The sequence below is a fragment of the Megalops cyprinoides genome, chromosome 13 (assembly GCF_013368585.1).
Source record: "Megalops cyprinoides isolate fMegCyp1 chromosome 13, fMegCyp1.pri, whole genome shotgun sequence".
NCBI lineage: Eukaryota > Metazoa > Chordata > Actinopteri > Elopiformes > Megalopidae > Megalops > Megalops cyprinoides.
This window is the reverse complement of record NC_050595.1, coordinates 11,642,485-11,668,950: the sequence shown is the minus strand read 5'-3', so window position 1 is coordinate 11,668,950 and position 26,466 is coordinate 11,642,485. Positions and strand designations below refer to the sequence as shown.

General features: G+C 39.7%; 1 protein-coding gene across 1 annotated transcript; it reads right to left on the bottom strand.

Moving 5' to 3' along the window:
* Window positions 1-1,974: 1,974 nt before the first annotated feature.
* On the bottom strand, window positions 1,975-22,354 carry LOC118788289 (mucin-5B-like). Its single transcript, XM_036544247.1, has 32 exons — window positions 22,342-22,354; window positions 21,722-21,790; window positions 21,097-21,358; window positions 20,759-20,873; window positions 19,270-19,360; window positions 19,031-19,137; window positions 18,663-18,879; window positions 18,250-18,375; window positions 17,953-18,070; window positions 17,286-17,424; window positions 15,376-15,486; window positions 15,053-15,122; window positions 14,625-14,762; window positions 14,333-14,497; window positions 14,115-14,209; window positions 13,870-13,996; window positions 13,529-13,784; window positions 12,142-12,194; window positions 11,754-11,854; window positions 10,305-10,456; window positions 9,246-9,384; window positions 6,158-6,265; window positions 5,875-6,054; window positions 5,513-5,752; window positions 5,266-5,422; window positions 5,022-5,150; window positions 3,709-3,859; window positions 3,529-3,572; window positions 3,168-3,401; window positions 2,834-2,953; window positions 2,521-2,588; window positions 1,975-2,160 (listed from the first exon to the last, which is right to left on the bottom strand). The coding sequence occupies exons 2-32, from the start codon at window positions 21,744-21,746 to the stop codon at window positions 1,975-1,977; spliced, it is 4,224 nt and encodes a 1,407-aa protein (XP_036400140.1). The 5' UTR covers window positions 21,747-21,790; window positions 22,342-22,354.
* Between the last annotated feature and the right edge of the window lie 4,112 nt (window positions 22,355-26,466).

Below are 26,466 nucleotides of genomic sequence, written 5' to 3'. Positions count from 1 at the left end.
ACAGTGGTTGTTGTTGGAGGTGTTGTGGTTACAGTGGTTGTTGTTGACGGAGTTGTAGTTACAGGAGTTGGTGGAGGACAGCTGCAACATCTCACCCTTATCTCATAGTCAAAGCACTGTTTCTGCAGACCCTGGTTTTTGTTCAAACAAATCAAGCCAACAGATGGGTTACACTCCACATCTTGCCCCAGCTCTGAGAGTTGAAGGTTTGGATATTGCTTAGCTCTGCACTGAACCGCCTCTGGATGTCTGCAGATCTGCACACCAGCATCAATTATCTTTTGGATGGATTCATTATCACCGCCATTAGGACCAGATGTAGGTTGGCTCACATCAATCCAGTCTGACCATTGACAGATTTCTTTTCCATGACAAGGTGCTGTAGTAGGTGGACTGGCAGTTGTAGAGGGTGTTGTGGTAACTGTGGTGCTTGGGGTGGTTGAGGTCGGTGTCTCCGTGGATGGAGTGGTAGTAGTTACTGTAGTTGTTGTTGGAGGAGTGGTGGTTACAGTGGTTGTTGTTGGAGGCGTTGTGGTTACAGTGGTTGTGGTTGGAGGCGTTGTGGTTACAGTGGTTGTTGTTGGAGGTGTTGTGGTTACAGTGGTTGTTGTTGACGGAGTTGTAGTTACAGGAGTTGGTGGAGGACAGCTGCAACATCTCACCCTTATCTCATAGTCAAAGCACTGTTTCTGCAGACCCTGGTTTTTGTTCAAACAAATCAAGCCAACAGATGGGTTACACTCCACATCTTGCCCCAGCTCTGAGAGTTGAAGGTTTGGATATTGCTTAGCTCTGCACTGAACCGCCTCTGGATGTCTGCAGATCTGCACACCAGCATCAATTATCTTTTGGATGGATTCATTATCACCGCCATTAGGACCAGATGTAGGTTGGCTCACATCAATCCAGTCTGACCATTGACAGATTTCTTTTCCATGACAAGGTGCTGTAGTAGGTGGACTGGCAGTTGTAGAGGGTGTTGTGGTAACTGTGGTGCTTGGGGTGGTTGAGGTCGGTGTCTCCGTGGATGGAGTGGTAGTAGTTACTGTAGTTGTTGTTGGAGGAGTGGTGGTTACAGTGGTTGTTGTTGGAGGCGTTGTGGTTACAGTGGTTGTGGTTGGAGGCGTTGTGGTTACAATGGTTGTTGTTGGAGGTGTTGTGGTTACAGTGGTTGTTGTTGACGGAGTTGTAGTTACAGGAGTTGGTGGAGGACAGCTGCAACATCTCACCCTTATCTCATAGTCAAAGCACTGTTTCTGCAGACCCTGGTTTTTGTTCAAACAAATCAAGCCAACAGATGGGTTACACTCCACATCTTGCCCCAGCTCTGAGAGTTGAAGGTTTGGATATTGCTTAGCTCTGCACTGAACCGCCTCTGGATGTCTGCAGATCTGCACACCAGCATCAATTATCCTTTGGATGGATTCATTATCACCGCCATTAGGACCAGATGTAGGTTGGCTCACATCAATCCAGTCTGACCATTGACAGATTTCTTTTCCATGACAAGGTGCTGTAGTAGGTGGACTGGCAGTTGTAGAGGGTGTTGTGGTAACTGTGGTGCTTGGGGTGGTTGAGGTCGGTGTCTCCGTGGATGGAGTGGTAGTAGTTACTGTAGTTGTTGTTGGAGGAGTGGTGGTTACAGTGGTTGTTGTTGGAGGTGTTGTGGTTACAGTGGTTGTTGTTGACGGAGTTGTAGTTACAGGAGTTGGTGGAGGACAGCTGCAACATCTCACCCTTATCTCATAGTCAAAGCACTGTTTCTGCAGACCCTGGTTTTTGTTCAAACAAATCAAGCCAACAGATGGGTTACACTCCACATCTTGCCCCAGCTCTGAGAGTTGAAGGTTTGGATATTGCTTAGCTCTGCACTGAACCGCCTCTGGATGTCTGCAGATCTGCACACCAGCATCAATTATCTTTTGGATGGATTCATTATCACCGCCATTAGGACCAGATGTAGGTTGGCTCACATCAATCCAGTCTGACCATTGACAGATTTCTTTTCCATGACAAGGTGCTGTAGTAGGTGGACTGGGAGTTGTAGAGGGTGTTGTGGTAACTGTGGTGCTTGGGGTGGTTGAGGTCGGTGTCTCCGTTGATGGAGTTGTAGTAGTTGTGCTTGTAGTTGTGGTTAATGTTGTTGTCGGGGATGTTGTACTAGGGGTGCTATGTGGTGGTTTTGGACTTTCTGTCGTAGTCAACGGGCTCCCTGTTGTTGTGCATTCTACAGCTTTGCAGCATTTCACTTTTATTTCATAGTCCATGCAAACTGGTGGAATACCTTGATTTTTGTTTTGACAAATCAATCCAACCTTTGTATTGCATTCTACTACTTGTCCTAATTCGGACAATGGCACTCCAGGATATCGTACTGCTTGACATTTGACTTCTTCAGGTTTTTCACATATTTTGATTCCAGATTTTATTATTTTTGAGATTGACTCATTATCTCCACCTTCTGGACCAAATTGAGGATAATCAATGTTGATCCATCCTGACCATTCACAAACTTGGCACATTGGAAGTGTTGATGGAGATGAGGTCAGTTGAGTTGTTGGGCTTGGTGGTGGAGTAGTCACTGGTGTCTGTGTTGTACAATGGCTGTCATCGCAACACAAGACTCTTACTTGGTAATTGTAACACAGTGGGAAAGGACCTGACTGTTCCTCATTTTTACAAATCAGACCACTTGCCACATCACAATGCACAACTTGGCCCACATCTTGAATGTCTTTTTCTGGAAATTTCTCAGCTCTGCACTGGATTTTGGTGGGCTTCTCACATATCTTGTGACCTTGTGCCCTGATTCTGTTATAGGTTTCTGAGTCACCTCCAGGAGTTCCAAGTGTTGGGAAGGTAGTATCAAACCACGGTGACCATTCGCATGGATGGTTGCACGTAGTCAAGGATGTTGGGTAAGTATATATGGTGGATGATATTGGTGTTTCACCTGTAACATGATGGGTAGGAGGGGGTGCACAGACATAAAGAGATTATAAACAAAGGGTTTGGTGTTGTAGTTCACCAAATTCACAACTCAGACACTCTCAGAATCTGAACTATGTACAGTAAACAGCTGTTAAAAACATTTATAGATTGTTATGAACACAAATAGAGTTAAAAGCATCAGAAAATATTGTTAGTTGTTTGTTAAAAAAACTTACTAGTTGTTGTAGATGGCTTTGTTGAGAAAGTAAAGATGGTTGTTGGTGTTGTTGTGGTGCTGGAGGGTGATGGACTGGGAGATGGGGTCGGCGTAACACAATGGTGGTCAATAATTCTGTTGATTGTCCCATTCTCACCACAGACTGCATGTATACAGCTTCCAATGCCATCAGTAGTGTTGTAAACTGTAGCCCCATAGGGGTATTTTTGCCCATGGAATGTGCAAAAACACGCTGCAAAATTAAATTAATAAAATGCATTTCAGAAAATGGGGTATTTCTAACTGCAATAAATGCCATCACACATTTCAGTTAAAATGGATGATTACATTCACAAAATTTCGAAACTGGGTATCGTTACCTTCAACATCACGGCTGCAGTGAATTCCTGATGATTTGCAATAACTTTGGAAAGACAACCACATGCAGTTTAGTTCTCTCTGTTCTTGGTATATTGACATGTACAGCATTTAAAATACTTCAGTTTACACATTTTTTGTTTTACTTTGTTGTACAAAGACGAATCCAAGGAAAGCCATACCATGTTTGACAGTTCTCTGTGGAGGGAACCTTCTCTCCATTGTTGTAATGTTTCCCCTCTCCATCGTAGCAGCCGCACTGTTCTCTTTCCACACACTTCATTGTGTCCTCATCAAAATAGGGTTGCGCAGGGGGGCATTTTGGATAGCAGCCTAAGGACAAAATCTCATCAGCTTTCTGTTTCTGTTAATGCTGATCAAAAATAGTTGCATGCATTAAGTAAAACTGAGTCCTGCTTGACTTGGGTTGTCAGGGTTCCTTGCATCAAGTTGACCATGAGTCAAAGACGGTTGTGGATCACTTCCACTCAAGAGAGAGTAATATTTCTCTTGATTAGCTGATGTATCTAAGACATGATAATACTAATAATAATAATCACAGTTATAATTAGACCCTAGACTCTCTCCCCTTTGATTCATTGTTAACCTGTTGTCCTCTAACATAATTTTTGCATCCTTTTCATGTGGACAGACAGACATGAAATGCAAAACCTTCAAGGTCAGGATAATAAAGGATACATTTTTATGGCATCATTATACATTAGACATAATCAAAAATCATACAATCATACAAAAAGTGAAATTGAGAGTGCCTAAATGCAAAAATACATCAAATGTTTTAAATGCATCGTATAAATATCCCTTGGATAGAAAATAATGGAAAACATTGATATGTCATGTTCTCCAATTTAAACACACTATGGAAAGAACAGGAGTAATGTAAGACAATGTGGTCCCATAGTGTGTGTTTTGAGTGTCCCAGTAAAGGCCCAGTAAAGGAGCAAAGGGTGTGAAATGTAGCATTCAATCTAAAAAAATGCAAGAGCGTTTGAGGTCTTACAGGTAAATTATGTTTTCGTGAGTGTTTTCTGCATTTTTCTGCTCAGTTTTCTGCTATTTTTATGTCACTTTTCAGGTAACAATTGTGGTGTTACCTAGAATTGGAGGTAACTTAAACTGGGAATTACGATATCTTTTAAATTTGATCATCTTAGATATCTAATTAGATATCTAATTTTTAGTAATTTTCAGTATTTCTCTTCAGTTGATGGTAGTTCTTTTGGACATACAGCTGGGTATATCACATTAGCTAATAAAGACAACACCAAATATTATCTTATTTTAGCTAGCTACTAGCAGTGTAGCATACACAATGCTGTTATTGCAAAGAGTAAATGTTTGCGCTGACATAATTCCGTAGTTGGGTGAAATGTTTGACAGCTGTCAAACACTGTGTTTTTCAGAGAAAGAGAGTGGGTTAACAGGTACGACCTCCTTGGCACTGAGTACTGTAGCATAAATGATTATTCTCTACCTTCTAGTGCTGGGATCAGGCTGGAGCACTTCCCAGATGGGTTCCTGCAGGTCTTCATACAGGGGGCTCCACAAGGCTTGTAATGCCACTCACACTCTCCAGGGGGGTTGTAGAAATCACAGAACAGGGCTGCAATGAAGGGACAAAATCCATCCGTTCACTTCATTTGTCTGTTGGGCCTAATATTTCCAAGTTTTGTTTACTTTGTTGTCAAGTGAGGGTTTTGCCGTAGGCTATAACTTACGGCAGATCTGTGGGCTTCTCCAGACAACACAAGCTCGGGCCTCATTACATGCTTCTGCATACGCTGCCACAGCAGTGCAGAAACATTCGCAGTCTCCTCCACTGTCACATGCACAAGCATCTCTCACACAAGCATCATAATAGGGAGTGGGGTCCACCTAGGCATAAAAAAAGCTTTGGTCACCCTAAGCCCACCACTTAAATGTAGAGTTTAACTTAAAAGCACCATGCTGTAGTTTGAGCTCTACCTCAGAGTGACAGACTCTGAAAACTTTGCTGTTGATGATGCTGCACTGTTTCTGGGCCCAAGACTGTCTGTATGGGTTTGAAGTGCAGGGGTCCTTCTTGATTCCAGTATTGGGGCAGCTTGGAGAGACTTTCCAGCTGTTTCCAAACTCCAGAACGTCAACGACCTCTGCTTTGCTTCTAGTGGTGAAGTCATTGTTTCCGTTGCCATCGTAGTTTCCACAGAGACCACAGACATGACCCTGGGGAAGGAAATTAACTTACATGATTCCATTCTTTCTTTTGGTTGTCTCCTTTGTTTTCCCCATCTGAGGGATATTGGCAGAAACAACACAAATTGTAAGATGGATCCATCTTCACTCACCTTGAATGTGGGGCTTAATTTGATAAACATGCTGGTCTTCCTGTCCCACATTAGAATCAGGCCATTGTTGGCCTCAATAACCAAATAAATCCCCATGGTGCGGATCTGGTAGGGAATCTGTGCCCCAGTATCTCTCTGGATGACTTGGTAGCTTCCGTCTGTCAGTATCAGTTCAGTATTCTGAAAGGAACAAACATGTTTTACCATGACCACCCCAAACTGCAGGTTTGATGTGTGATGTCTCACCACTGCCTCATAAGGGCTAAGCAGGCTGATGACTCACCCCCAGGAAGACCTTGATGGCCTTGGAACAGGTGGTGCCAGTGGTTCCACAGGGAATGTTTTCAGTGATCACTCTGAAGGTTCCGTTTACATCATTGCTACAATAATCCTGCACAAGCCAGATATTTTGTCTGAGTTAAACACAGAATGTTGAATACTGAATAACTAAACACAAAAATATAGTAAAGTAACAACTATTATTATTAGTAGTAGTAGAAGTAGTAGTAGTATTATATAAGTATGCTTCATACATTGGCAGTCGCAGTCTATATATGAAAAATATTAGTTACACCTACCATCACATGAGAGCACAACATTATTTAGTTGATATCTCAGGTTATCTCAATGTATGATCTCTTGATCCAACAGCTCTTCACAATCCTGTGTCAGTAAAAGCTTTACCTTGGCTAACTTGCAGTTAACTCTTTTCTTTTTGCGTACAATACAGGAGAATGTAAATTGAAAGCATTCTGTCACAGCAAGTTACACTCAAACTGAGGAACAAATGGCAATACTCCTGAGCCTAATCAGGAGCACAACATTATGGTCCTTCGAAAAGCTTGATTTCACCAAAGAAACCCGTGTTAAAGAATATGACAACTTTGAAGAGGTTCAACAGACACACCTCTCCCTTAAGCCTCTCCTGGTCCCTACAAACTGGGCCAAAAAGAGAGTGAGACTGTTGCACAAAATGTGGCTGCTCTGAAAAAAAATTATCAGAGAATTGAGAGTTTTACACATAGTTGGAAAAAGTGATGAGAGATTTGCATGGGTATTAAAACAGGGGCACAGAAGGGACAAAAGGGACACAGAAACCCCTGTTTACCGAGACGTTTTCAAAAAGTGGTGGAGAGTAATGTGGTAGGTAAATGAGTTCTTTCTATTAACTAAGAAAATATGTGGAGGCAGTGGGAAAAGAAACCATGGTGAGAATGATTGCTGGTTGAGGCAGTTAGAGAGTTGTCTCAACTGTGGCAAAACAAGCCACATAAGGTGCACGTGTAATTCAAATCACCATTGCATACGATGTTCTGAAAACATACACAAGGGATGCTGTGTTGCCTAAAGATGTCATCAAAGTGACAAGGAAATGAATGGCTAAACCGCCTTGTTACTCTTGGATGTAGTCGGGAGATTTTCAGGACATAGCTGGAATACCTGAGCCATTCATGCAGTGATGTAGCAGCTGGACTTCACAAGTCTGTAGAAATGGTGAAGGCCATTGTTAGTGCTCCTGCACCAATAACTGTGTGACAGCTAGGTTAATTTCTGGGTGTTTTGAATAAGTGTAGTAGATTCATTGTAAACAGTGCTGCTTCCACTTGAACTGGAGCAAAGCCCGAGAAACAATCACCCAAAGGGCAAAAGAGCAGCTTCATAGGATGTGCCCATTCCCTTCAGCCTAACAGTTAGCATCAGACTGCATCAGTCCTACATTTGGAAAATGGGTATAAAGGGAAAATCACCTACTTCAGCTGAAAGCGGCACTCTCCTGGCACCATTCATAGGCAAAGTAAATGCACTTATAGTACAAGGAGGTTGCTTAATGTTAGGTAAGCAATTCCAAACAATGTGCAAAATGGTACTGTGTTAAAAGTGTAACATGTAGAACCTTCCAGAATGGTGAGAAGTTTAGCGTTGGTAAATAACCAGTGGCAAGAGGAACCTAGTGGCCTGCAAGACATGCCCAAAGTAAAAAGGTGGCAAAGACATACACATCCTGCCAGTCTTGGTAAAAAGTGCCATATCAAGTATCTCTCTACCCCTGACTATGTCAAAAAAGACCCATGAAGTGACCACCGTGAAAGTCTCTATGTCTATTGTAACTTCCTCTGTGTTAATAAGCAAATATGGAATTCCTTCATAGCTCAGCAGTGCCAATGAACCTCAATTCAGTACCAGTGAGTTTGCTACATTCATGGTTTCCTGTTATAATAATTAGTATGACAAATAAGACGTCCCTGTGTTTTCCTGCCATGTTATACTGTTTTGGTTGAGTACTTTGTACAGACAGTGAAGAAAGCTGTGAAAATGTCTAAAGGACCAGCCATCCTACAGCACAAACTGGACAACTTCCTGTTAATGTAGGAACCCCCATCAAGCAACATAACCAGTTACCCCTGAACTGTAGAATTGTCTATCCCAATTAGATAAACAGTTTACCATGGGACAAAGTGGTCTCACCAAAGATTAGAAAAAGGGAGAGAAGCAGCCTCTGTACTGGTGATGTCACAGATGGAACCAATTTCATAGACAGTGGAGGTCAGAAACAAAAAGAGATGGAAACACCATGCTGACCAGCAACTTGATTGTCTTATTGACACAAAAGTGAACACAGCTGCAATGAAGGTGCGCATACATTGCAGTCAAAGGACATGTCAATACCACTCTCACAACAGCTCAAGAGACCTATGCACTGGAGACTAACAGCCCCACAGTGGCAGAAAATGGTGACTTTGAAACTGCCAACTTGCCTAACTGCCCCTGCCAACTTTCAATTTACCTCCTGATAAAGTTTGATGTGTTCAACAATGTAAATACAATGGATGGATTGCTGTGTATGTAAATGATATCAGTTATACCTACCATGTCTTCATAGATTGTATTCATCAGATAAGTCAACAGTATATTTATGAGTACACACCACAATCAAAGCATGAAATGAAAAAATAGCTCTCTGATTGTGACACAATAAACAAGTCCATAAAATAAAATCGGGTTAGTAAAATTTGGCACCTTTACAAATTCACAAATTTACACATTTACAAATTAAAGAGCACTCCATTTACATGAATAACTTTTGTGTAATGGTAAAAAACACTGAGACAGAATTATTCCTATACTAACGTTTTATACTTGTAAGAATCCAACATTCTCCTCATCTCTGGCTCACTCACTGCATGTTATAAAATACTACGTTGAGTGCATTGGAACACAATAAGCTAAAACAATCATTATTAACAGTGTGGATTTTTTTCTCTGTTATTGAGCTATGCTTGCTAAGCCTTGCTATCAAGGTTGTTAAGTATAACATTCTTATGACTCTCTTATCGCATCCACCACCAAACTAAACATTTCTGTAGACTTACCTGAGTGAGAGTGTATTCACAGTCTCCATTGAAGGTGAACCTTTTCCCATCGAAAGTGATGTAATGCCCATCTCCATAGATGGCACAGGTGCCGTGACACTGGTTAGTTGTACACTGCCATTTTCTGTCCTTGCAAGTGCTAAAACAAATACATGAATATAGATACAGGTCAACAAATTGGTGTGGAAATTTCTATCTGCAAAGTATGAGGCATTATGCAATGTAATCCCTGTCACTCCCACAGTCAAGCAGACAAGAGGGTGGAGGCAAAAACACAAGAAGTTGTGCATGGATTCTGCTTTTCTAAATGGCATTAAGGTGTGAAATACAGATCTCTAGGAAAAGTCTTGAATGGGCAACCGTATGTCTTTCAGAGTAGCAGAGAAACATTGTATAAATGAATACGATATTAAATTGATGGCATAGGCAAATATAGTATTATATGTCTTTAAAGGCTATGATAAAGGCTATGCTTATCGATGGATCATGCACAGCAGTATTACTGTTAACACAAATAATTGCCAAACTGGTTACATTATAATGGGTCATGACGGCCATACTTTTAAAGTATCGACATGAAAATTTGGAAAATTGTTTGAACGTATTGTAATGTATAAGAAAGTACAGCATATTTTAGATTCACAGACAGAACCTATGGTTTTATGATCAACTGAATGAATTGATTTGTTTATGCGGCCTGTTTTGCTAAAGAAGCGAAGGAAGAAACTCAAAAGAAAAAGGTAACTGAACGTTGCAAGCTCAGTATGTCAGCAAGACAAGCCTTTAAGTGTTATCAAAAAAAAAAATACAAATGACAAAATCCTGACAGAATGTTGACATAATTTTTGATTTACTATGGTTTAAGAATCTGTGAACATTCCACCATGTGTGCTCATACAAAAACAATTATGTAGACCATCTACAGTCCAAATTCAAAGACTTGAGCCCAAACAGTTTGGGTTCATGGGTCTTTTGATGAAGCTTAGGAGCTCAGCCCCTTAACTGTACAGCTAAAAGGTAATATTTTGTTTTATAATTATTTGACCATGACAAGCATACCAGGTGTTGCAGTCAACTTTGATGGTGTCTCCAGGTTGGTATGGCACTCCATTGTGGACGCAAGGACAAAGCTCCTCCTTTATGCATCCCCCTTTCCCATCCGACACCAGTCCAGCAGGACACACACAGCCAGAGACACATTCTGTGCTGATCTGTGATGACAAAATCATTTTTATATAGAGATGCTGTACTGAAGAATATAAGTACATACACACAGAGTGGGAAAACCCCGGCTTCAGAAGGTAAAAGTCCTACCATGTATTTGTGCTAGCCATTCACTAAACAAGGTGATTTCACTAATTAGTTCCTCTACCTGGCTGAAGAGTTGTGCTAATTAAATTCAGCTGATTTCTGAAGGTGGGGTTTTCCACCTGTACACACACACACACACGGGCGCAACTACGTATTTCTTTAGATACATTCTTTACATACAAAACCCTATTTAGTGACCTTGTTTAAATGTTGCAGTATTTTAACGGAATACACATTTGACGTTCTAGCTAGTAAATAGGGCTCCTATGTTGTCAACGCATGCAGGTCTAAACTACATATTTATAATTCACTGTGTCAAAAACAAACTCCACATTTAAAAATTCAGTTAATTCAACGTTAACGTTTATGTTAATATGTCCTATCTGATATGGGTGAATGATTGATTAAAAAACAAACAAAAAAAAACCTAACCTATATTTGATTTCAGCTTACAACTACCTCTCCTCAGCTGCTCGAGAGTCCACTATCTGCTGCCTGTTGTCTCCATCCTCACTTCTGAGACCCCAATTGTAAAGTTAGCCAACATCATGTAGCAGCTAACTGCCCAAGTATATAGCTGCTTAACTAGCTAACGAGCTACCAACCTAACTAGCTAACAAGTTACCTAGCTAGCTACCAGACCTTGCCGTTGGGCAAAAAACCCAACAAATATTATGCTAATCTATACCCTGCCCTCTCAAGAATTCTTAACTTACCTACCTCTTTTCAGATGTCTCGTTTTGCGTAAACCAGCTATTAAATGTTTTCCACATTGTAAATTTCCTGCTGCCTCTTTCTATTTCTGCTTTGGGCGCCAGGCCTTTTTTTTGTTCTCCATTTTGCGTTTTCTCCTCTTATGAGAATACAGTACTAGACTGTAGGCGATGATGGAATGCTGCTTTGGTCGCTGCGTAACCCGCATTACTCGCGACCATCATCGTTCTGTGGTGGTACCGTACGAATGAAATACTATATGTTATTTAACCGATTTTCATCAAAATGACTTTCCAAGCCTGATGAGCGTTGTGCAAGTGCTACAATGGTTGCATTTTAAGTTTTTAATTGAACTTTTGGTATGAGAATCAATGGTGAGATGTCATTAGGTCAGACAATATATAACAAATGGCAGGTGGTATACATGGTGTAAAAAGAGATTTGACGGGCCGAAACGTATTGGGGGTTGGATAGTCAACTTACACAGGCCATGTCCAGAGTCTGGCAGCTCTTCTGGCACTCTGAACCCTTGACTCCTGCAGCAGCCTTGGAGCAGTCAAAGTAGACCATTGGTGCAGTGCATGCTGGGAGAAGAAAGGAGGGAGATTCATAATCATCAGGGAGATGTGTAGCGTGTGCCTTTTGTGTGGGTTCTGGTGGAAGCATTTCTGAATCAATTTTTAAATACCTGTTACTTGCTTGTTCACCAAATTCCATTGCTTCCTTTTTACTAACCAATTAAATGTCACTCTATTTTGTCACTATCATGTTTACATTAATTCTGTTTGGACAACCGGGTTCAATATGGTCATAATATTCAACATTGTGTGGCTGAAAGTAACATTTTGATAACGTGTGACCGATAACTTACTTGCAGGCCGATCTTGGTGGCCAATGCAGCTCAGTTTTCCTTGCTTGCAGGAGCTGCAACAATGAATTCACAATAAAATTGTGTAAAACACTGTAGAAAGGATCATGGATTTTTGTCCTTTGTCAACATGTAAACATCTTATATCATAGTGGAGCCTACAAATACAGTGGTGTTTTCTCCTGGAGGCCAAGGGAAGCCAGGCCTCCCCTGTTTTTTTCAGACGGTATTGTCATTTTAATAAAAACACTTCGTTTAACTGTTTTGTTAATTATTCTGCACTGTACAAGGAATGAAACAGCACCCCTCTAAATGTTATGTGGTGAATGTGGTGAAAAACTATATTGTACTCTTACTGTAGTCTGTCATGTCCGCGAGCATAGGCAGTAAAGGGGAGGCTAGGCCGAGTTGGCATCCCTTGGTGAACAAAAATTGAATGATTAACCAATCAGATGAGGCTACCGTCATGCCACTCCACAAAATTTTGATTAGACAGGACTATGCCAAGGGAAGCCAGTCGCTCTTGGCCTCACACCAATCAAATCGTTGTATGTTATCAACATTTGTTAGCCATTTTGTATTGACATCATCGTTCGTTAACAACATTAACAGGTGCATTTATGGAGGGTGGAGATTTGGAGTTTTTAATAAAGAACAACTTTACTAAACTGCCACTACAGCAGCAACTTAAAATCAAATCAGATGGCAGGCCATCGCCAACACTAGAGCTACGTATGGAGAGGAAAAAAGGGTTCCGAACATACAATGAATAAAATTATAACCGCTGGAGTGGCTAGCTGGTAGCACTAAACTTAAGCAGCTATTTTGCTGGCCGTGTCCTCTTTTTGACAATGCACATACAACAGATGTAGCCTAGCCTATTAATATAATATTTTATGATGTGAACGTAAAACTTTAAACGTCTCCTGATTGAGTTTGTGAATGAATGCTTCTTTTATTCATTAGCGAAACTGTACTGTGCATTAAGCGGCCGGTTATGCGTTTGGATGGGGGGCGTGCATAAATTAATAACAAAATGCATAAATTAATAACGTTTGTGTGTGTGTGTAAGAGAGAGAGAGAGAAAGCGTTTGTCGGTGTCGTAGGCTATTGGTAACAGGCATGTGGAACTCCCCCCCCCCCCCCCCAAAAAAAAGGGACATAGATTTAGAGGCCTTGTCTCACTTGGCTTCCTCAAAAATTTTCCCCGCATCATGCCACTGTACAAATAGGACACTAAGAAAAAAATGTTGTGACCAAAGACAGTATAATACTCATAAAACTATGACTGAAGACAATACAGTGCCATGAAAGAGTAATAGCAGTAGCTTTCTACCCCTGAAAGATAATACCTATTTCTATAAAATTATTGACATTTAATGACCCCTACCACATTGTGCCATCTTTGCTCACGAACTCTCCAAGGGGCACCACTGAGCCCTTGTAGTAGCAGGAGCAGCTTGTGGGTGGAACACATTTGCCGTCGTCATTCAAGAAAGTTCCATCGGCACAGACGCAGCCATCCACAGGGTCAAAGGTCATTGAGCAGACGTAATCAGGGTCACCGTAGCAGCGGCAGGTGTGATTGTTGCTTTTTACGCTGTAGCTGTACACCATCGTGCTAGGACAGTTTGTGGAGTATTTACCTGTGGAAAGAAGGCTGGAGTTTGATACCTGCATCCAAATATCTCAGTCAACTTGACCAAAGCCTTTGTACTACAGTGGACTTACTGCAGATGGTGTCTCTCCAACCGTCCAGCTGGACACCTTTAGCCATACAGGCATGGACGTAAGAGGAGATGGCAGCACACAAACAGTCTTCGGTCTTCTCACAGTTACAGCTGTCGTACATGCAGTTCTGGGGGAAGCATGGTTCAGTGTCAGTGTTCAGTGTTAAGTGCTACCGTAAGGTTTGGGTGATGTGTACCAATGTCTCTTTCACATATATGACCATTGATAGCTATAAAGAGACTCACTGCTTTGTATGCATCTGGGCTTATCTCAGCATGGCAAGGGGCGAACACCGATTGTGGATCTGACAGAAGAGAGCACCAGTGCTGTGCATATTTCTCTGTGAAATCAAGAGAGATACATTTTAGACAACCATGGCCTGAGACACACAGATCTATGTTATCCAGTCTCTTCAGTTCACTGTTACTCCAATGTGTTTGAAGTCCTGGAAATATCACAGTACCATTTTGCACGCTCAGGCTGCATGGGTTTTCATAGTTTTTCTTCGCGTCAGGGCAGCTGGCTCTTGTTTTCCAGGTGTTTGCAAATGCCACGGCCGTTCCCTCAACCACTCCACTGATGGCTTTGAAGTCATCAGCCTGGATATTGTTAAAGTTTCCACACAAGCCTAGAGGGAACAAAATAATTTCAACCGAGTCAGCAACATATTATTATATGACACCTCAAATTCATGGAAGCAGGTCTGCTGCTGGATGGAGTGTGACAGGTAAGTGTAGTTATGAGTAAAGACATACCGCAGGTCTTCCCCTGGTAGACAACACCAGCAGTAATGTAGACCTGCATGATGGGGGAGAGCTGGACCTTCACCTGCAGCCCGAAGGCTGTCTCGATGATGATGTAGAACGTAGATGGTTTGAAAATAGTAGAACTTCCTGAGAAATGCAAAACAGCAACATTAGAGAAATACAAGTATTTTGATCTCCCATAGCCTTCAGGTGAATGAATTAGAAATCATAATCAAATTTTAACATTGTTATACTCATATATTGTCATACTTGATCCACTATTATTATGATCTTTCAATAGGTTCAAGTTCTTGTCCATGACAATAAAGTGTTATGAGTGCTCCAGTCAAATTTATAGACTAAGTAATTTCTAGCCTTCAGAGGTAATGTTATGCCCTTGCACAATGCTTATATAAAAGGACAGCAAAACAGCTCACCTTGAGTAGCAGGCAGCTGAGAATAGATTCCATTGACATAGACATTTCCATCTGCCTGGATGTTGATCACCTGTCAGAAACAAAAAGTTAATTTAAATCCCAAACCAAGGCAACTTCTGACTGTAAACCAAATCTAGGTCTTTCTTGTCCATAGCTGGATCTATGAAAATTCTACACTAATAAAACTTGACAACCCTTAGTTTAGCAAAAAAATACTACTGGTCACTAAGTGCTACTGATCACTCAATAGAGCAGCTGGATCTTTATCATCCAATTGTAAAACTAGCTTCTGATAATGGATAAGGTTTGTAGAGGTAACCTACGGTGGATTGTTCCGAGAGGGCCAGAGTTACACCTTTCAGACAGGTCTCCGTGTCTGTCAGTCCACACTTGACAATGTCACCCAGCACCATGAACAGAGTTCCATTACATTCCTAAAGGAAAAGAAGGACACCAAACACCAGAGCTTGTTTTTACTAATGGAGATGGAGCATATGCACACAATGGCGTAGTGACCCTGTAGTTTGATTTATGGTGTTCTGAAGAGAAACCTTCTACTGATAAGGTTTGAAAATTGTGACAGGAAATGCATGCACTATATTTTCTGCTTTAATGTGAATTGTGTGTGAGGCTTCTTGCATATGCAATCAGAGGACATTCAGGAATCAATGCAAAGTCATGTCTCAGAAGATGTAATGAGATTTATTACAGTGGACAGTTTTTGAGGGTGATTTTTTTTGTTTGTCAAAGTGCACATCAAAAACATTTAAGAGTATTATATTGGAAAAAAACTTAATAAAGAAAACTCTTTTCTATAGAAAGAAAAGAAAAGAAAATAGAAAGAAATAGAAAACGCCTGAATATTGGTCAGAAATGGCCATGCTCAACCAAGACATATGCTACGTGGAGAATTACACCTGTCAGAATAAAAATACATGAATGTGTATAGAGACAAAAATAAATTAATACATGCATTTTAAAGTAATTTCAGTGGATATGAACTTCTATGCAATCAAAGTGTAAAGGTTGTGAGTGATGTGGGTGTGGAAGTATTTATGTTTGACCATGAGCCAAAGGTTGTTGACCCCCCCCATTGATGCATCAAAATGGGAAAAAGAATAAGGAAAGAAAATGGAGTGGAAGAGGGATGCCATGAACAGTTGATGCAGAAAGGAAGTGGTAATGTAAGTGGGGTTTTGATAGTCAGAGATGGGACCAGTTTGTCTACATAGGGATTTTCTGAAAGTTCTCCTCCCAAGTCTTTGTTTGGAATGTCATTATGTTGGGTGAACATTATTATGGGAGATCTAAATGACGAGAAATCTGAAGTTTGCCTTTTTGGAAATTGGCTTGGGGAAACAACAGAAAGTGACGCATAATCATTGATAAATAATGTAGCTGGCTACTCACAAAACCAGAAGAAAATACGATTTAGATATAAGATGTAGCTACAGTGATAAAGTTCAATGTAGAACATTCCCTTACGTATGTGTAGAAAAGAAAATTTGCTCCCATAGTCTTGGTATTGTTGTTAATGTGTAAGTAAGAGCATTAATCCCAATTGATTTTCATCAAAGAATAAGCTGTCATCTGAAGCTTAAAGTGATTAATCACATCTATTAATAAACAAATCATTTCCTTCTGACAACAAAAGCCTTTGTGCAGAGGACAGAAACATTAAGATGATAAAATGAAGGATAATGTGTCTGAAAGAAACATGACGTCAATAAAGCAACATGTTGGTGATCAAGCCTCTGAAGACTTTATCATAAGATAGAGGTTAAGATAGGAGGAAGATAAAGAATTCAACATAATTTTGACAAAGCTGTTCAGAGGCAAATTAAATCTTGAGACGTAGGCTGTTCAAGACTCATAGAGATGGGGATTCTGTATAAAATAAGTCCTTGATAGCAACAGAAAAAAGATATAAAGGCAATTAAAAAAATATCAAGAACAGCGATGCATGCAGTCAAGAGAGAATCTGGCAAAAGGCAGAGCGGTTCAAACGGAATTCATTAAACAGGACCTGTCCATAGGCAGAATACCTGCCTAAGAAGACAAACAAGATTAAAAACAAATGAGGAAATTAAAGGAGTTTTATTCTGAAGAAAAATAAGGTATTTTGCAGATCCTTGACAGTAGTGTGTAATGTTCCCTGTGTGTGTGTTTAGTAAATTGTTTAGCATTTTAGCTATTCCAGAATCCATGGACACAGTGATTTAAGGGCATCTACCTTTGAGAGGACATATGTGCAGTCTCCATGGAAGGAGTAGGATTTTTTGTCATAGGTGGTCACATGCGAACCCCCCTCCACTGAGCAGGTTCCTGGGCAGTCCTCATCATTGCAGCTCCACTGGCCTCCGGAACAGGTGCTAAAATGGACATTTACGTTGACTGAGGCTGTGTGCAATGGCTTTTAATTATATAAATCCCTCAGCAAAGGGCTGTGTCCTTATTAGTAAGTCACTTAGTAAACACCTTAATCCAGGGTGGCTTAGTGTACATATGAAAAAGTACAATCACAAATATGCTGTATGATAAATATCAATAAATATGAGTGACTCTTTCTATTCAGAATCTTGGACAATTTCCCTCAGGAACAAATACAATTGCTAAAAACTATACACAGTTTGCCCTCTGGCACAGATTTATATACATCATTTTCTACTTTCTTTCTAACCAGATGTGACAAGGGTGCCTTCTATCAGAAGCATATTTTGCCATAGCTATTGACACAGTTCCCCAGTGAATAAGACAAACGCAGGAATGGTGGGAGTGAAAAGAACCAAAACATGGAAACTGAGTTTATTTGCAGATGACATACACAAAAGAGAAATAACGCTATTTAATTAAAACATGAAATTCCTATTTAATAATAAAGAACTTTAAAGAAAACTTACCATATTTTGCAACTGCTTGTGTAAGATTCTCCAGGTGCATATGTCTTTCCATTGTGAATGCAGGAACATTCATTCACTGGGATACAACCTTTCTCCTGGATGTCATCAAAGACAGTCCCTTTGGATCAGAGTGGCGGCACATTACTTTTTCTGATTCAAAATGATGTTTTTTTGCTTTCACTGAACTTCGCATTATAGCATTAGTACTCTGACATGCAAAAATGCTTGAAAAGGTATCACAAGGCCATGGTATGTTTTTTGGAAACCTATGCTCTGGTATCATGACAAGTGCATTACCAGGTGGGCAGAAGCATCCATCAGTGCAGTGGTCCTCACACAGCTGGCCTCTTTCTGGGTTAGAGCAGGTATCCGCGCAGGGGATCCCACACTCGTGGTGCTCCATGTTGAAAGGGCACGACTTGACTGCGTGACACAAGAACATTTCAGTCAGACACCGCCTGACGAGCAAAACCTTTAACCCACTGACCTCTTGAGAGGTATACAGTCCAGTGCTTACATCCTAAAATGATGCCTACCATGCTACCACACTAAGTAATAACTTGTACCCTAAATTTTTACTTATACTCATACCCTAAACTGTTACTTATACCTATACCCTAAATTGTTAGGGTGTTTTTTAATTAAGCTGGAATGCTGCAGTGTGTGAAGTATGGTACTGAACAAAAAGTGGTGAACAGAGGGACACGTACAGCAGAACTGGGTGGTCCTCCACTGCTGAGGCTTTCCCCCAGCATGCACACACTGCCGTGAGTACTCTGAAATGGTGTGGCACAGGCAGGAAGAGCTGCTACTGTTGTGACAGTGGCACATGTCCACCACGCAGGCTTGGAGGAAGGAATCTATGGCCAGCAGGTCCTTGCAGCTGCTGAAGGCGGGGCTGGAGAACAGCTGCTCGCACACAGAAGTCTGCAAGGGGACAGGCGCAACAAGGAGAGTGTTAGCTGTAATTAACAGACCATGCAATTTACAGAACTGAGATAACATAGCAGTTTGTCAAATGTAGAAATCTTCAGAAAGGATCATATTTGATCCAGTCGCAAGTGTAGTGTATAAGTACCAGATCTGTGCATTTCTCATCGGAGCTTAGTGGCAGTTCGGTGCAGGTTTCTGTCGGTCCATCCATCTTCCAGAAGTTTCCGTAATCAAGAGGAGATATTTTTACCCCTTCAGAAAATGAAAAACATGGAAAATCAATCTATATGGTTGACACTGCTGGTTTTCCAGGTTGAAGCATTCCTTGAAATGCTTTTAAATGAAAAGGCTCACCAATTTCTCTGAATGGCAGTAATGACCCACCTTGTTTAATGAACTCATCGTAGGTCTGGACACCATTAAAGTCACCACAGAGCCCACAGGTCTGGTTTCTGTATTTGTCATCCACCTCCACCTGTGAAATGCCATGATATGCTTAATATAAGCAGCTGAAACATAGTGCAAGAATTTCAGTATTTCAGTGTAGTTACATTCAGGTCACACTTATGGTTTGCAGGTGGTTTTCCATGCTTTGAAAATGGTATAAATAGTACTGGAAAACAAAACATGGCATATCACTGCATTGCTTACATTTGATTAAAATTGTTAACAACGATGCACAGAGGTCATTGCACTGTTTAGAAACTGAACAGCTTCAGTGCTTTATCATGGAAGGTGTGTGTAATTTTTCATCATCACTACCTTTAAAAGACACACCTGCATCAAAGCTGTAGTGCACCTCATCAGCTTTAAATGCCTATACCACAGCTCTTCAGTCCGTCATTATTAGCTTATTTGATTGTTAATCACTACAAATTTAGCACAGTCAAGACATTACAATTTCTAAAACAACAACATTTCCATTCCATCTTCCTATCTAAAGGTATTACTCGACTGGGACATGTAATTTCTAGTAACTCATACCCTTTGGTGATTTTGGTGAAATCTGCCAGCAGGTCATACAAAAATCATTTGGCAATTACATACATGCTTTTTGCGACTGCAGCCCTGTCAAAAGAACCTACAACACAATAACACCCACTCATATGATAGGTTGTATACATGCTGTACTGTAGTTTTGTACCAAGGCATCAAACTACAGAACAGCATGTGTAAGACAGAAAACACTGATATCCTTTGCCCCCCAATAGAGGAAGAAGGTGGTAGGATAGGATTAAATTTAATATCTATGACTAATTATGAAGTATATTTATGAAGTATTAACAGAACCTCTTGCTTTAACCTGAAGTACTGCTCAGAAATAAATTAAAACTCCTTGTGTTTGCTTTTGATCTTAGCTCTGAAGTTCATACAGGAAGTACTACATGTAATGGCATTCTTGTGGCATATTATTGAAAGTATTCCAACTTCTGAACAGTTGTGCCCTGTGCGTATCTCACTCAAGCAAGGCTAATTCCATTATGTGTAAACTCCTCTGTGTTTATTCAGTTAGATAGAGTAATATTTTCTTTGGACTGTTGCAACATTGACACAGTCTGAAGCGGCCGTGGGTGAGTTAACATGGTGTCAAGTGATATTTTGTTCTATTTACACAGGTGAATGATAGCTCTTTTTGACTCATTGGCATACAAAGAATCAACTTCCACATGTAACATATTTTTAATCTTTTCTTTTGAAACAGGGGAAAAGGGTTTTACTTCAGGAAAATATTGTGATTTATCATAAGGAAGAGTTTGCCATTCTACTGTAACCCATTTTCCGGAATTTCTGTGTACAATTATAAAGTGAGAGATCCGCAGGTGCCCAAAAAAGCTACAATTAACATGAAACAAATGATATTTGAGTTTCATACCAGGAGGGAGTCATCTTCATTCCATATGGCAACAAGCCCCAGTTTGGCTGTGATCTTGATGTAGGAGGGGGACTTCTCAATGAAAACTCCAGACTGGCTGAATGGGAGGGTGACCCTAGAAAAATGAAGATTTGGGTAAGATGGAAAGACTGCTACTCCTGCGTACATAATTTTAAAGGACCTGCAACACAGTGTCCTTTCAGTGTGTTTGGGACTAGCACGGCTACATTCTTTTCTGTGATTATGCTGCCGTATGACCACTTTACAGTCTTCCCTGGAGATGACATTTGCAGATATGTCTACAGTGCAATACGTCACGTAGAAGACTATGGACTCACTTCTCCCCGTTGACTTTCATGGAACGTTTGGAGAGCTCCACCACTGTTCCGTCCAGCTTCATGGTGATCGTGCTGATGGTGGGCGTGTTGTCCACCACCCGCCGCCTCATCTGGATGTTGAAATCTTCATAGTTGCTCCTGCACAACGACGTCAGGACGTAGTTGCAGGTGGAGGGCAGCTGGAAGAAGTCCCCATCAAAGGTCTTGAAGTGGTAGTTGCCCCATGTACTGCAGACACGACCATTGTGTGCGGGGCTGACTCCTGGGGAAAAGGGCACCAAAACTGATTAGTGAACTCTACGACATTTCATACTCACCTGACATTACAGTCTGTGGACGATTTTTTCCCCTCCTTACATCAACATAAGTAAATGCCACAGCTGTGTGTGGGCTGAGGGAGTGTATACATTCAAGACTTTCTCTCGCATGTACCATGACGGGTGTATCAAAGTGACTTGATAAATTAAGCAAACTTATATATACTTTATTTCAATAGCATTTGTAACATTTGTGATTTCAAAACACAGGTCAAATAAATATTTTCATTTAGTTCATAGGCATGTATATCTGTGGTACAAGGACTTTTAAACTACTAGAAGTAGTGCTGAACACCATATAGTCTTACCTGATGTTACAACTATTTTACTCATTGGAGGTATGATGTTAACCCTATTAGCTCCTTTTGTTGGGGTTCCTGAAAAGAATAAAATTTAAACATTATTTTTAAAAGATTTTTTGAATTGTGTCCAAGCAGTAACATATTTTGTGGTTAGTCTTATTCTTCCGGTTCTTCATAGGTTTGCCTAATGTTAATCTCAGAACTGAAATTAAACATGAGATGCTACTGTGCTAAATCCAGTTTATCAATAGAGACTGACATGAATGAAAAATACATAAAGAATGAATAGGTTAATGTTCTTCTTAATGAAAAGTAATAACAACAAAAGTAAGTACAAAATTCCTTCCTCTGCCTTGTAATTTTTCAGTTTTTTTTAAGGAAAATATGGGGACATCTTGACAAAAGTATGTTTTTGTCCACATACCCTTGTGTTCTCTTTAAAATGGAAAAATAAAGAGGATGGAGGTCAAAGTGTAAAAAATGACCAGACCTGTCAACTAAAAATATAACTCAAGAAATCAACCGACAGCAGTAAAGATGACAGTATATGGTAAACATACATTTGTGCAAATAGAAATCCTTATCCAAGGAGAGAAAACCGCTTATTGATCATTGAAAGCACTTACCATTTTCTGAAGAGGCTAATCCCAAAGACAGTGCCAGCCATATCAATGCCCATGTGGGCATCTCCCTCAGTGTACCCATTGGTGACCTGTGGCTTGCGAACAAGGTCTCCACAGGTGCTAAAAGTGAGGTGCTCACCTGCGCTCTGGATTTTATATCACCTGTCATGAGGAAGGCTCGATGTGCCTCTGATTCTGAGGAGAAGGCGGGGCTGAGAGGTTGAACTTGCATTAGCTGAAAGGCAGTTTTGCCTCATATCAAATCTCACATTACAAATGTAAGGATATCAAGGGCCTTATACCATAAAGAAAAATGCTAATTACATGTCAATTGTGTAATTATGCCTTTTGAAGTATCAGTCAATATAAAAATATAGTCTTTGTGGAGTTGTTTTGGCCAAAACAAAATTATTTGCGCACTTGGGTGTTTGACTTGTTTATCTTACTTTGACTCATGCTATAGTCTTACATAAATCAGACCAGGTGTGTGCCTGTTGGAAGATTAATTTATAATTTTATTCCTGGGCTTGACCGGCTGTCATTCTTATCATGAACAATTCCTGAATACAATAGTAGCAATAATGCCTTTGACTCAATAAGAATGAGTATTTGTGTATTTTGTTCATTATTATTCATACAGCATCCTTTGAAAAGCCATTTCCATTGTTTTACTGTTCAGGTCTTTTGTGATTGTATTGTATTTTGGTGTGTGGCTCTCTCCCACACTCATTGGTCATCTTTGGTATTACCATATATGTGCAATGAACACATAACGCAACCACTTTTTGGCCTTTAAGCCAGAACCCAATACCTGTATCCCATTTTAAAACTATTTGGTATAGGGGTTGACCAAAACGTATGCCATATAAAGGATCAACCATACCAAGGATGAAGGTCATCATAGTCTGTCCATCAGAAAGTATTTCCAACTGAATGGCTGTTCCTGCGTGTAACCCATGTCCACCTCCTATTTACAGTTCCTAATTACAATTTTCAACTCTCTTTGGTGTGATCTACAGTTCTGATACTGATTAAATGAAATTGTTATGGTTGGGATTACTTACTTCTGCAGAACGGTGGTACATGTGAAATGAAAGTATCATTCATTAACATGGGAGATTCACATACCAGTCTTCTCATATAGTTCATAACAGCAGGAACTATGTCTTAGACAGGATTTTCTTTTTCTATCTAAGTTCCAAGTTGAAGTCAGTAAAAGGCCTTAATATTATTTACTTAAGTATAAAGATAAGAAACCTCAGTTAACACAGATCTACAAACAGTAGGTATAGTGGGTACCATCCTACTCCAATTTAAATGATTATTCAGTTGTTTTGATGGTGGCTTCCTCTCATGTCTTTCATCTCACAAGTTAGCATAGCACATTATATAATGGCATCTTTGACCACCATCAACACAAAGTGAAAATATATGTATCCAAAGGCAACCGCACAGGCCCTCCCCTTTCATCAAAAGGCGTGGCTGCCAAGTCACATCAAGGGCACAAAGGAAGGGAAATGAATAATTGCAAAATGGAGAGGTTGAATTCTCCATTACTCCAGGAGAATAATGCCCCCTTCATGTGTCAGCCTTGTTCCTATGTAGGCCCATGCCACGTGCTGCCAACTTTAGCTCCACTTACTCACAAGAAGGTGTAGTCTGGAAGGCCGTGGCATGGGCAAAATAAGCCGATAAGAGTCAGTGGCTTGATACCAACTTCAGGATTAGAATCCTGGTGTTCATGAAGACATATGTGTTTAAAAATTATTACAAGTCCATAAATTTGCTATGTCGAAAATGGCAGTCCAAATTAAATTGAAATATAACTGTCTGGAAATAAAATGACCGAGTCTGGCAAGCAACATACAAATTCAAGAAATATGTCACTAGGTCTGATTTTTATTCACCAAATTAGTACCAGGATACATGCGTAAATCCTGTCATCTACACCCCATCGATACGTACCAATCTCTATGTGTCTTTTCACGCCTCTCTGTTACACAACCTACTAAGAATTCAGTAGTAGCCTTACTAGAAAAAGAACCATCAACAGGAGATCAATTTAACCAGTACACCTGTGGTTACATTTTACAATTGGGTATGGAAACATTGACCATATCCCTGGTGAAGTCAGTTTGCCAAAACGTTTGAATTTTTAACCCACAACGTGTTGATTGCTAATCTTTTAGAGATGTAGTTACTGCAATTATTTTTCTCATATCAACTATTATGTGGAATGAATGACCTATCTGAACTTATTTGTGTATTAGGCTCATAATCCCTTCATGGGATTTGTATTTTTTGTTGTTCAGTACCTCAGAAAAGCTGGAACTGTAGGATCAATATTTATAATATAAATTATATATGACAGCAGTCCTGACAGCAATATACTACACCTCATAAAAAGCTCCTTGGTTTTGATGTGAATCAACAAAACACATTCTCATGTAGTAAAAATAATACTTTGAGGAGTAAACCCTGAATGTTGAGGTATGAAAGATCATGAGATGCAGAGATGCAGAGAAAAGGTATGTCAGTGAGTTGGCGCATTTTGGCATATCCCACAGCACTTGGGGTGAAAAACTTAAACCTTGGTTTATTCTGACTCACTGACCTTATCGTTAATATGCAGATAAATCTCAAAGAACGTAGTTATCATTGTATCACTATCTATTTGGCAGATGCCCTATATATGCCTGGAAACTGTGCAAATGAATAAATGATAAGAACAGCAAGGTTTCAGGGGAAATTGTTTACATATGAAATCACTAGAATTGCAATATTTAATAAAGGATTGACGTTGTGTAATACATTTGACATAGCCAAATGGTATAGTTTCCTGTAGGGTGAAGTTACTGTGACATATCTGAATTACAGAAGAGTTACTTCAAATTAATACAAAATAGGACAACTATACAGCACTTAGTACAGCCATCAAACAGAACAAATAGAATAAAACAAACATAAAAATATATGTGTGTATATGTTTAGCCTAGTTTCCAGAATACTTGTTGAACAAGTTTGGTTAGTAGGTCAGTTGTGTAATTTTAACTGTAGTGGAGGTAATGTCACAGGCCAACAGTCTATTTAGAATTTTGCAGCCATAGCTAGGAAAAACACATAGTCAAACTCAAATTCAAACTCCATGGAAAAACTAAAAAAAGAAAGACAAAGACAAAACCTGATTCAAAGAGGTTGGCTGGCTAATCCACATATGGTTGGCAAATGGTATTGTTCACAGTCCAAATATATTATAAAACTTAAACACAGCATTTATAGAAAAGAATAAAGGTATACGAGTGCACTCTTTGCAATCCACTGGGGAGTGTTACTACCTCGGCGAATGCAACTTTTAACTTATTAAATCAAATTCCTCAGAGGAATTATGAGAAATAGAAACAATTCTATTTGGCTATCAAAAATCACTCTCTAAAACTGGAGAGTCTGGACATTAAGTAGATCTGTCCTAAACCCTCATGAGAGCTGAATTCTAGAATGCACTTGCCATGCCTTTGTATGTGACATTTGTTATTGCACATGTTTGTAACATGACTGTCATTCCTGTTGAATAGTGCAATATTCAACACCAGTAGTCAGTTAATTAGCTTCCCATGATAACTGTGTTTAAATGATAACAATAATAACTTATATTATATTTATATAGAATATATATAGAATCTGCACTACTTGCATGCTTCCAGATTTTTATTTATTTATTTTATTATTTTTTTTTTTTTTTTTGCATATATATTTTTTTTTTCAGTGATTAACAAAGAAATCAAATTCAAGCATTTCTGCTAGAGGAGTACATTGTCATCACCTACATACTTTATTACAAGAAAGTAAGGAAAATATGTAAGTTACTGAAATATTTTATATCGAAAGTCTATGGTGCAGCAAATAATAGAAATGTATGTGATAACCTGCAAGCACAACAATGCAGATATGGAGCTTTTTTATAATAAATATGCATTAAACCCAAGTCTGTGTATAGTAGTTATAGAGTTGTGCAAATTTTGTAAATGTTCCCTGTAAACAATAATAATCAGCAGAAACCTATTGCAATAATATATAATACTAATATAAGAATGATATGACAATGATAATTTATGATACCGTTACATTCTA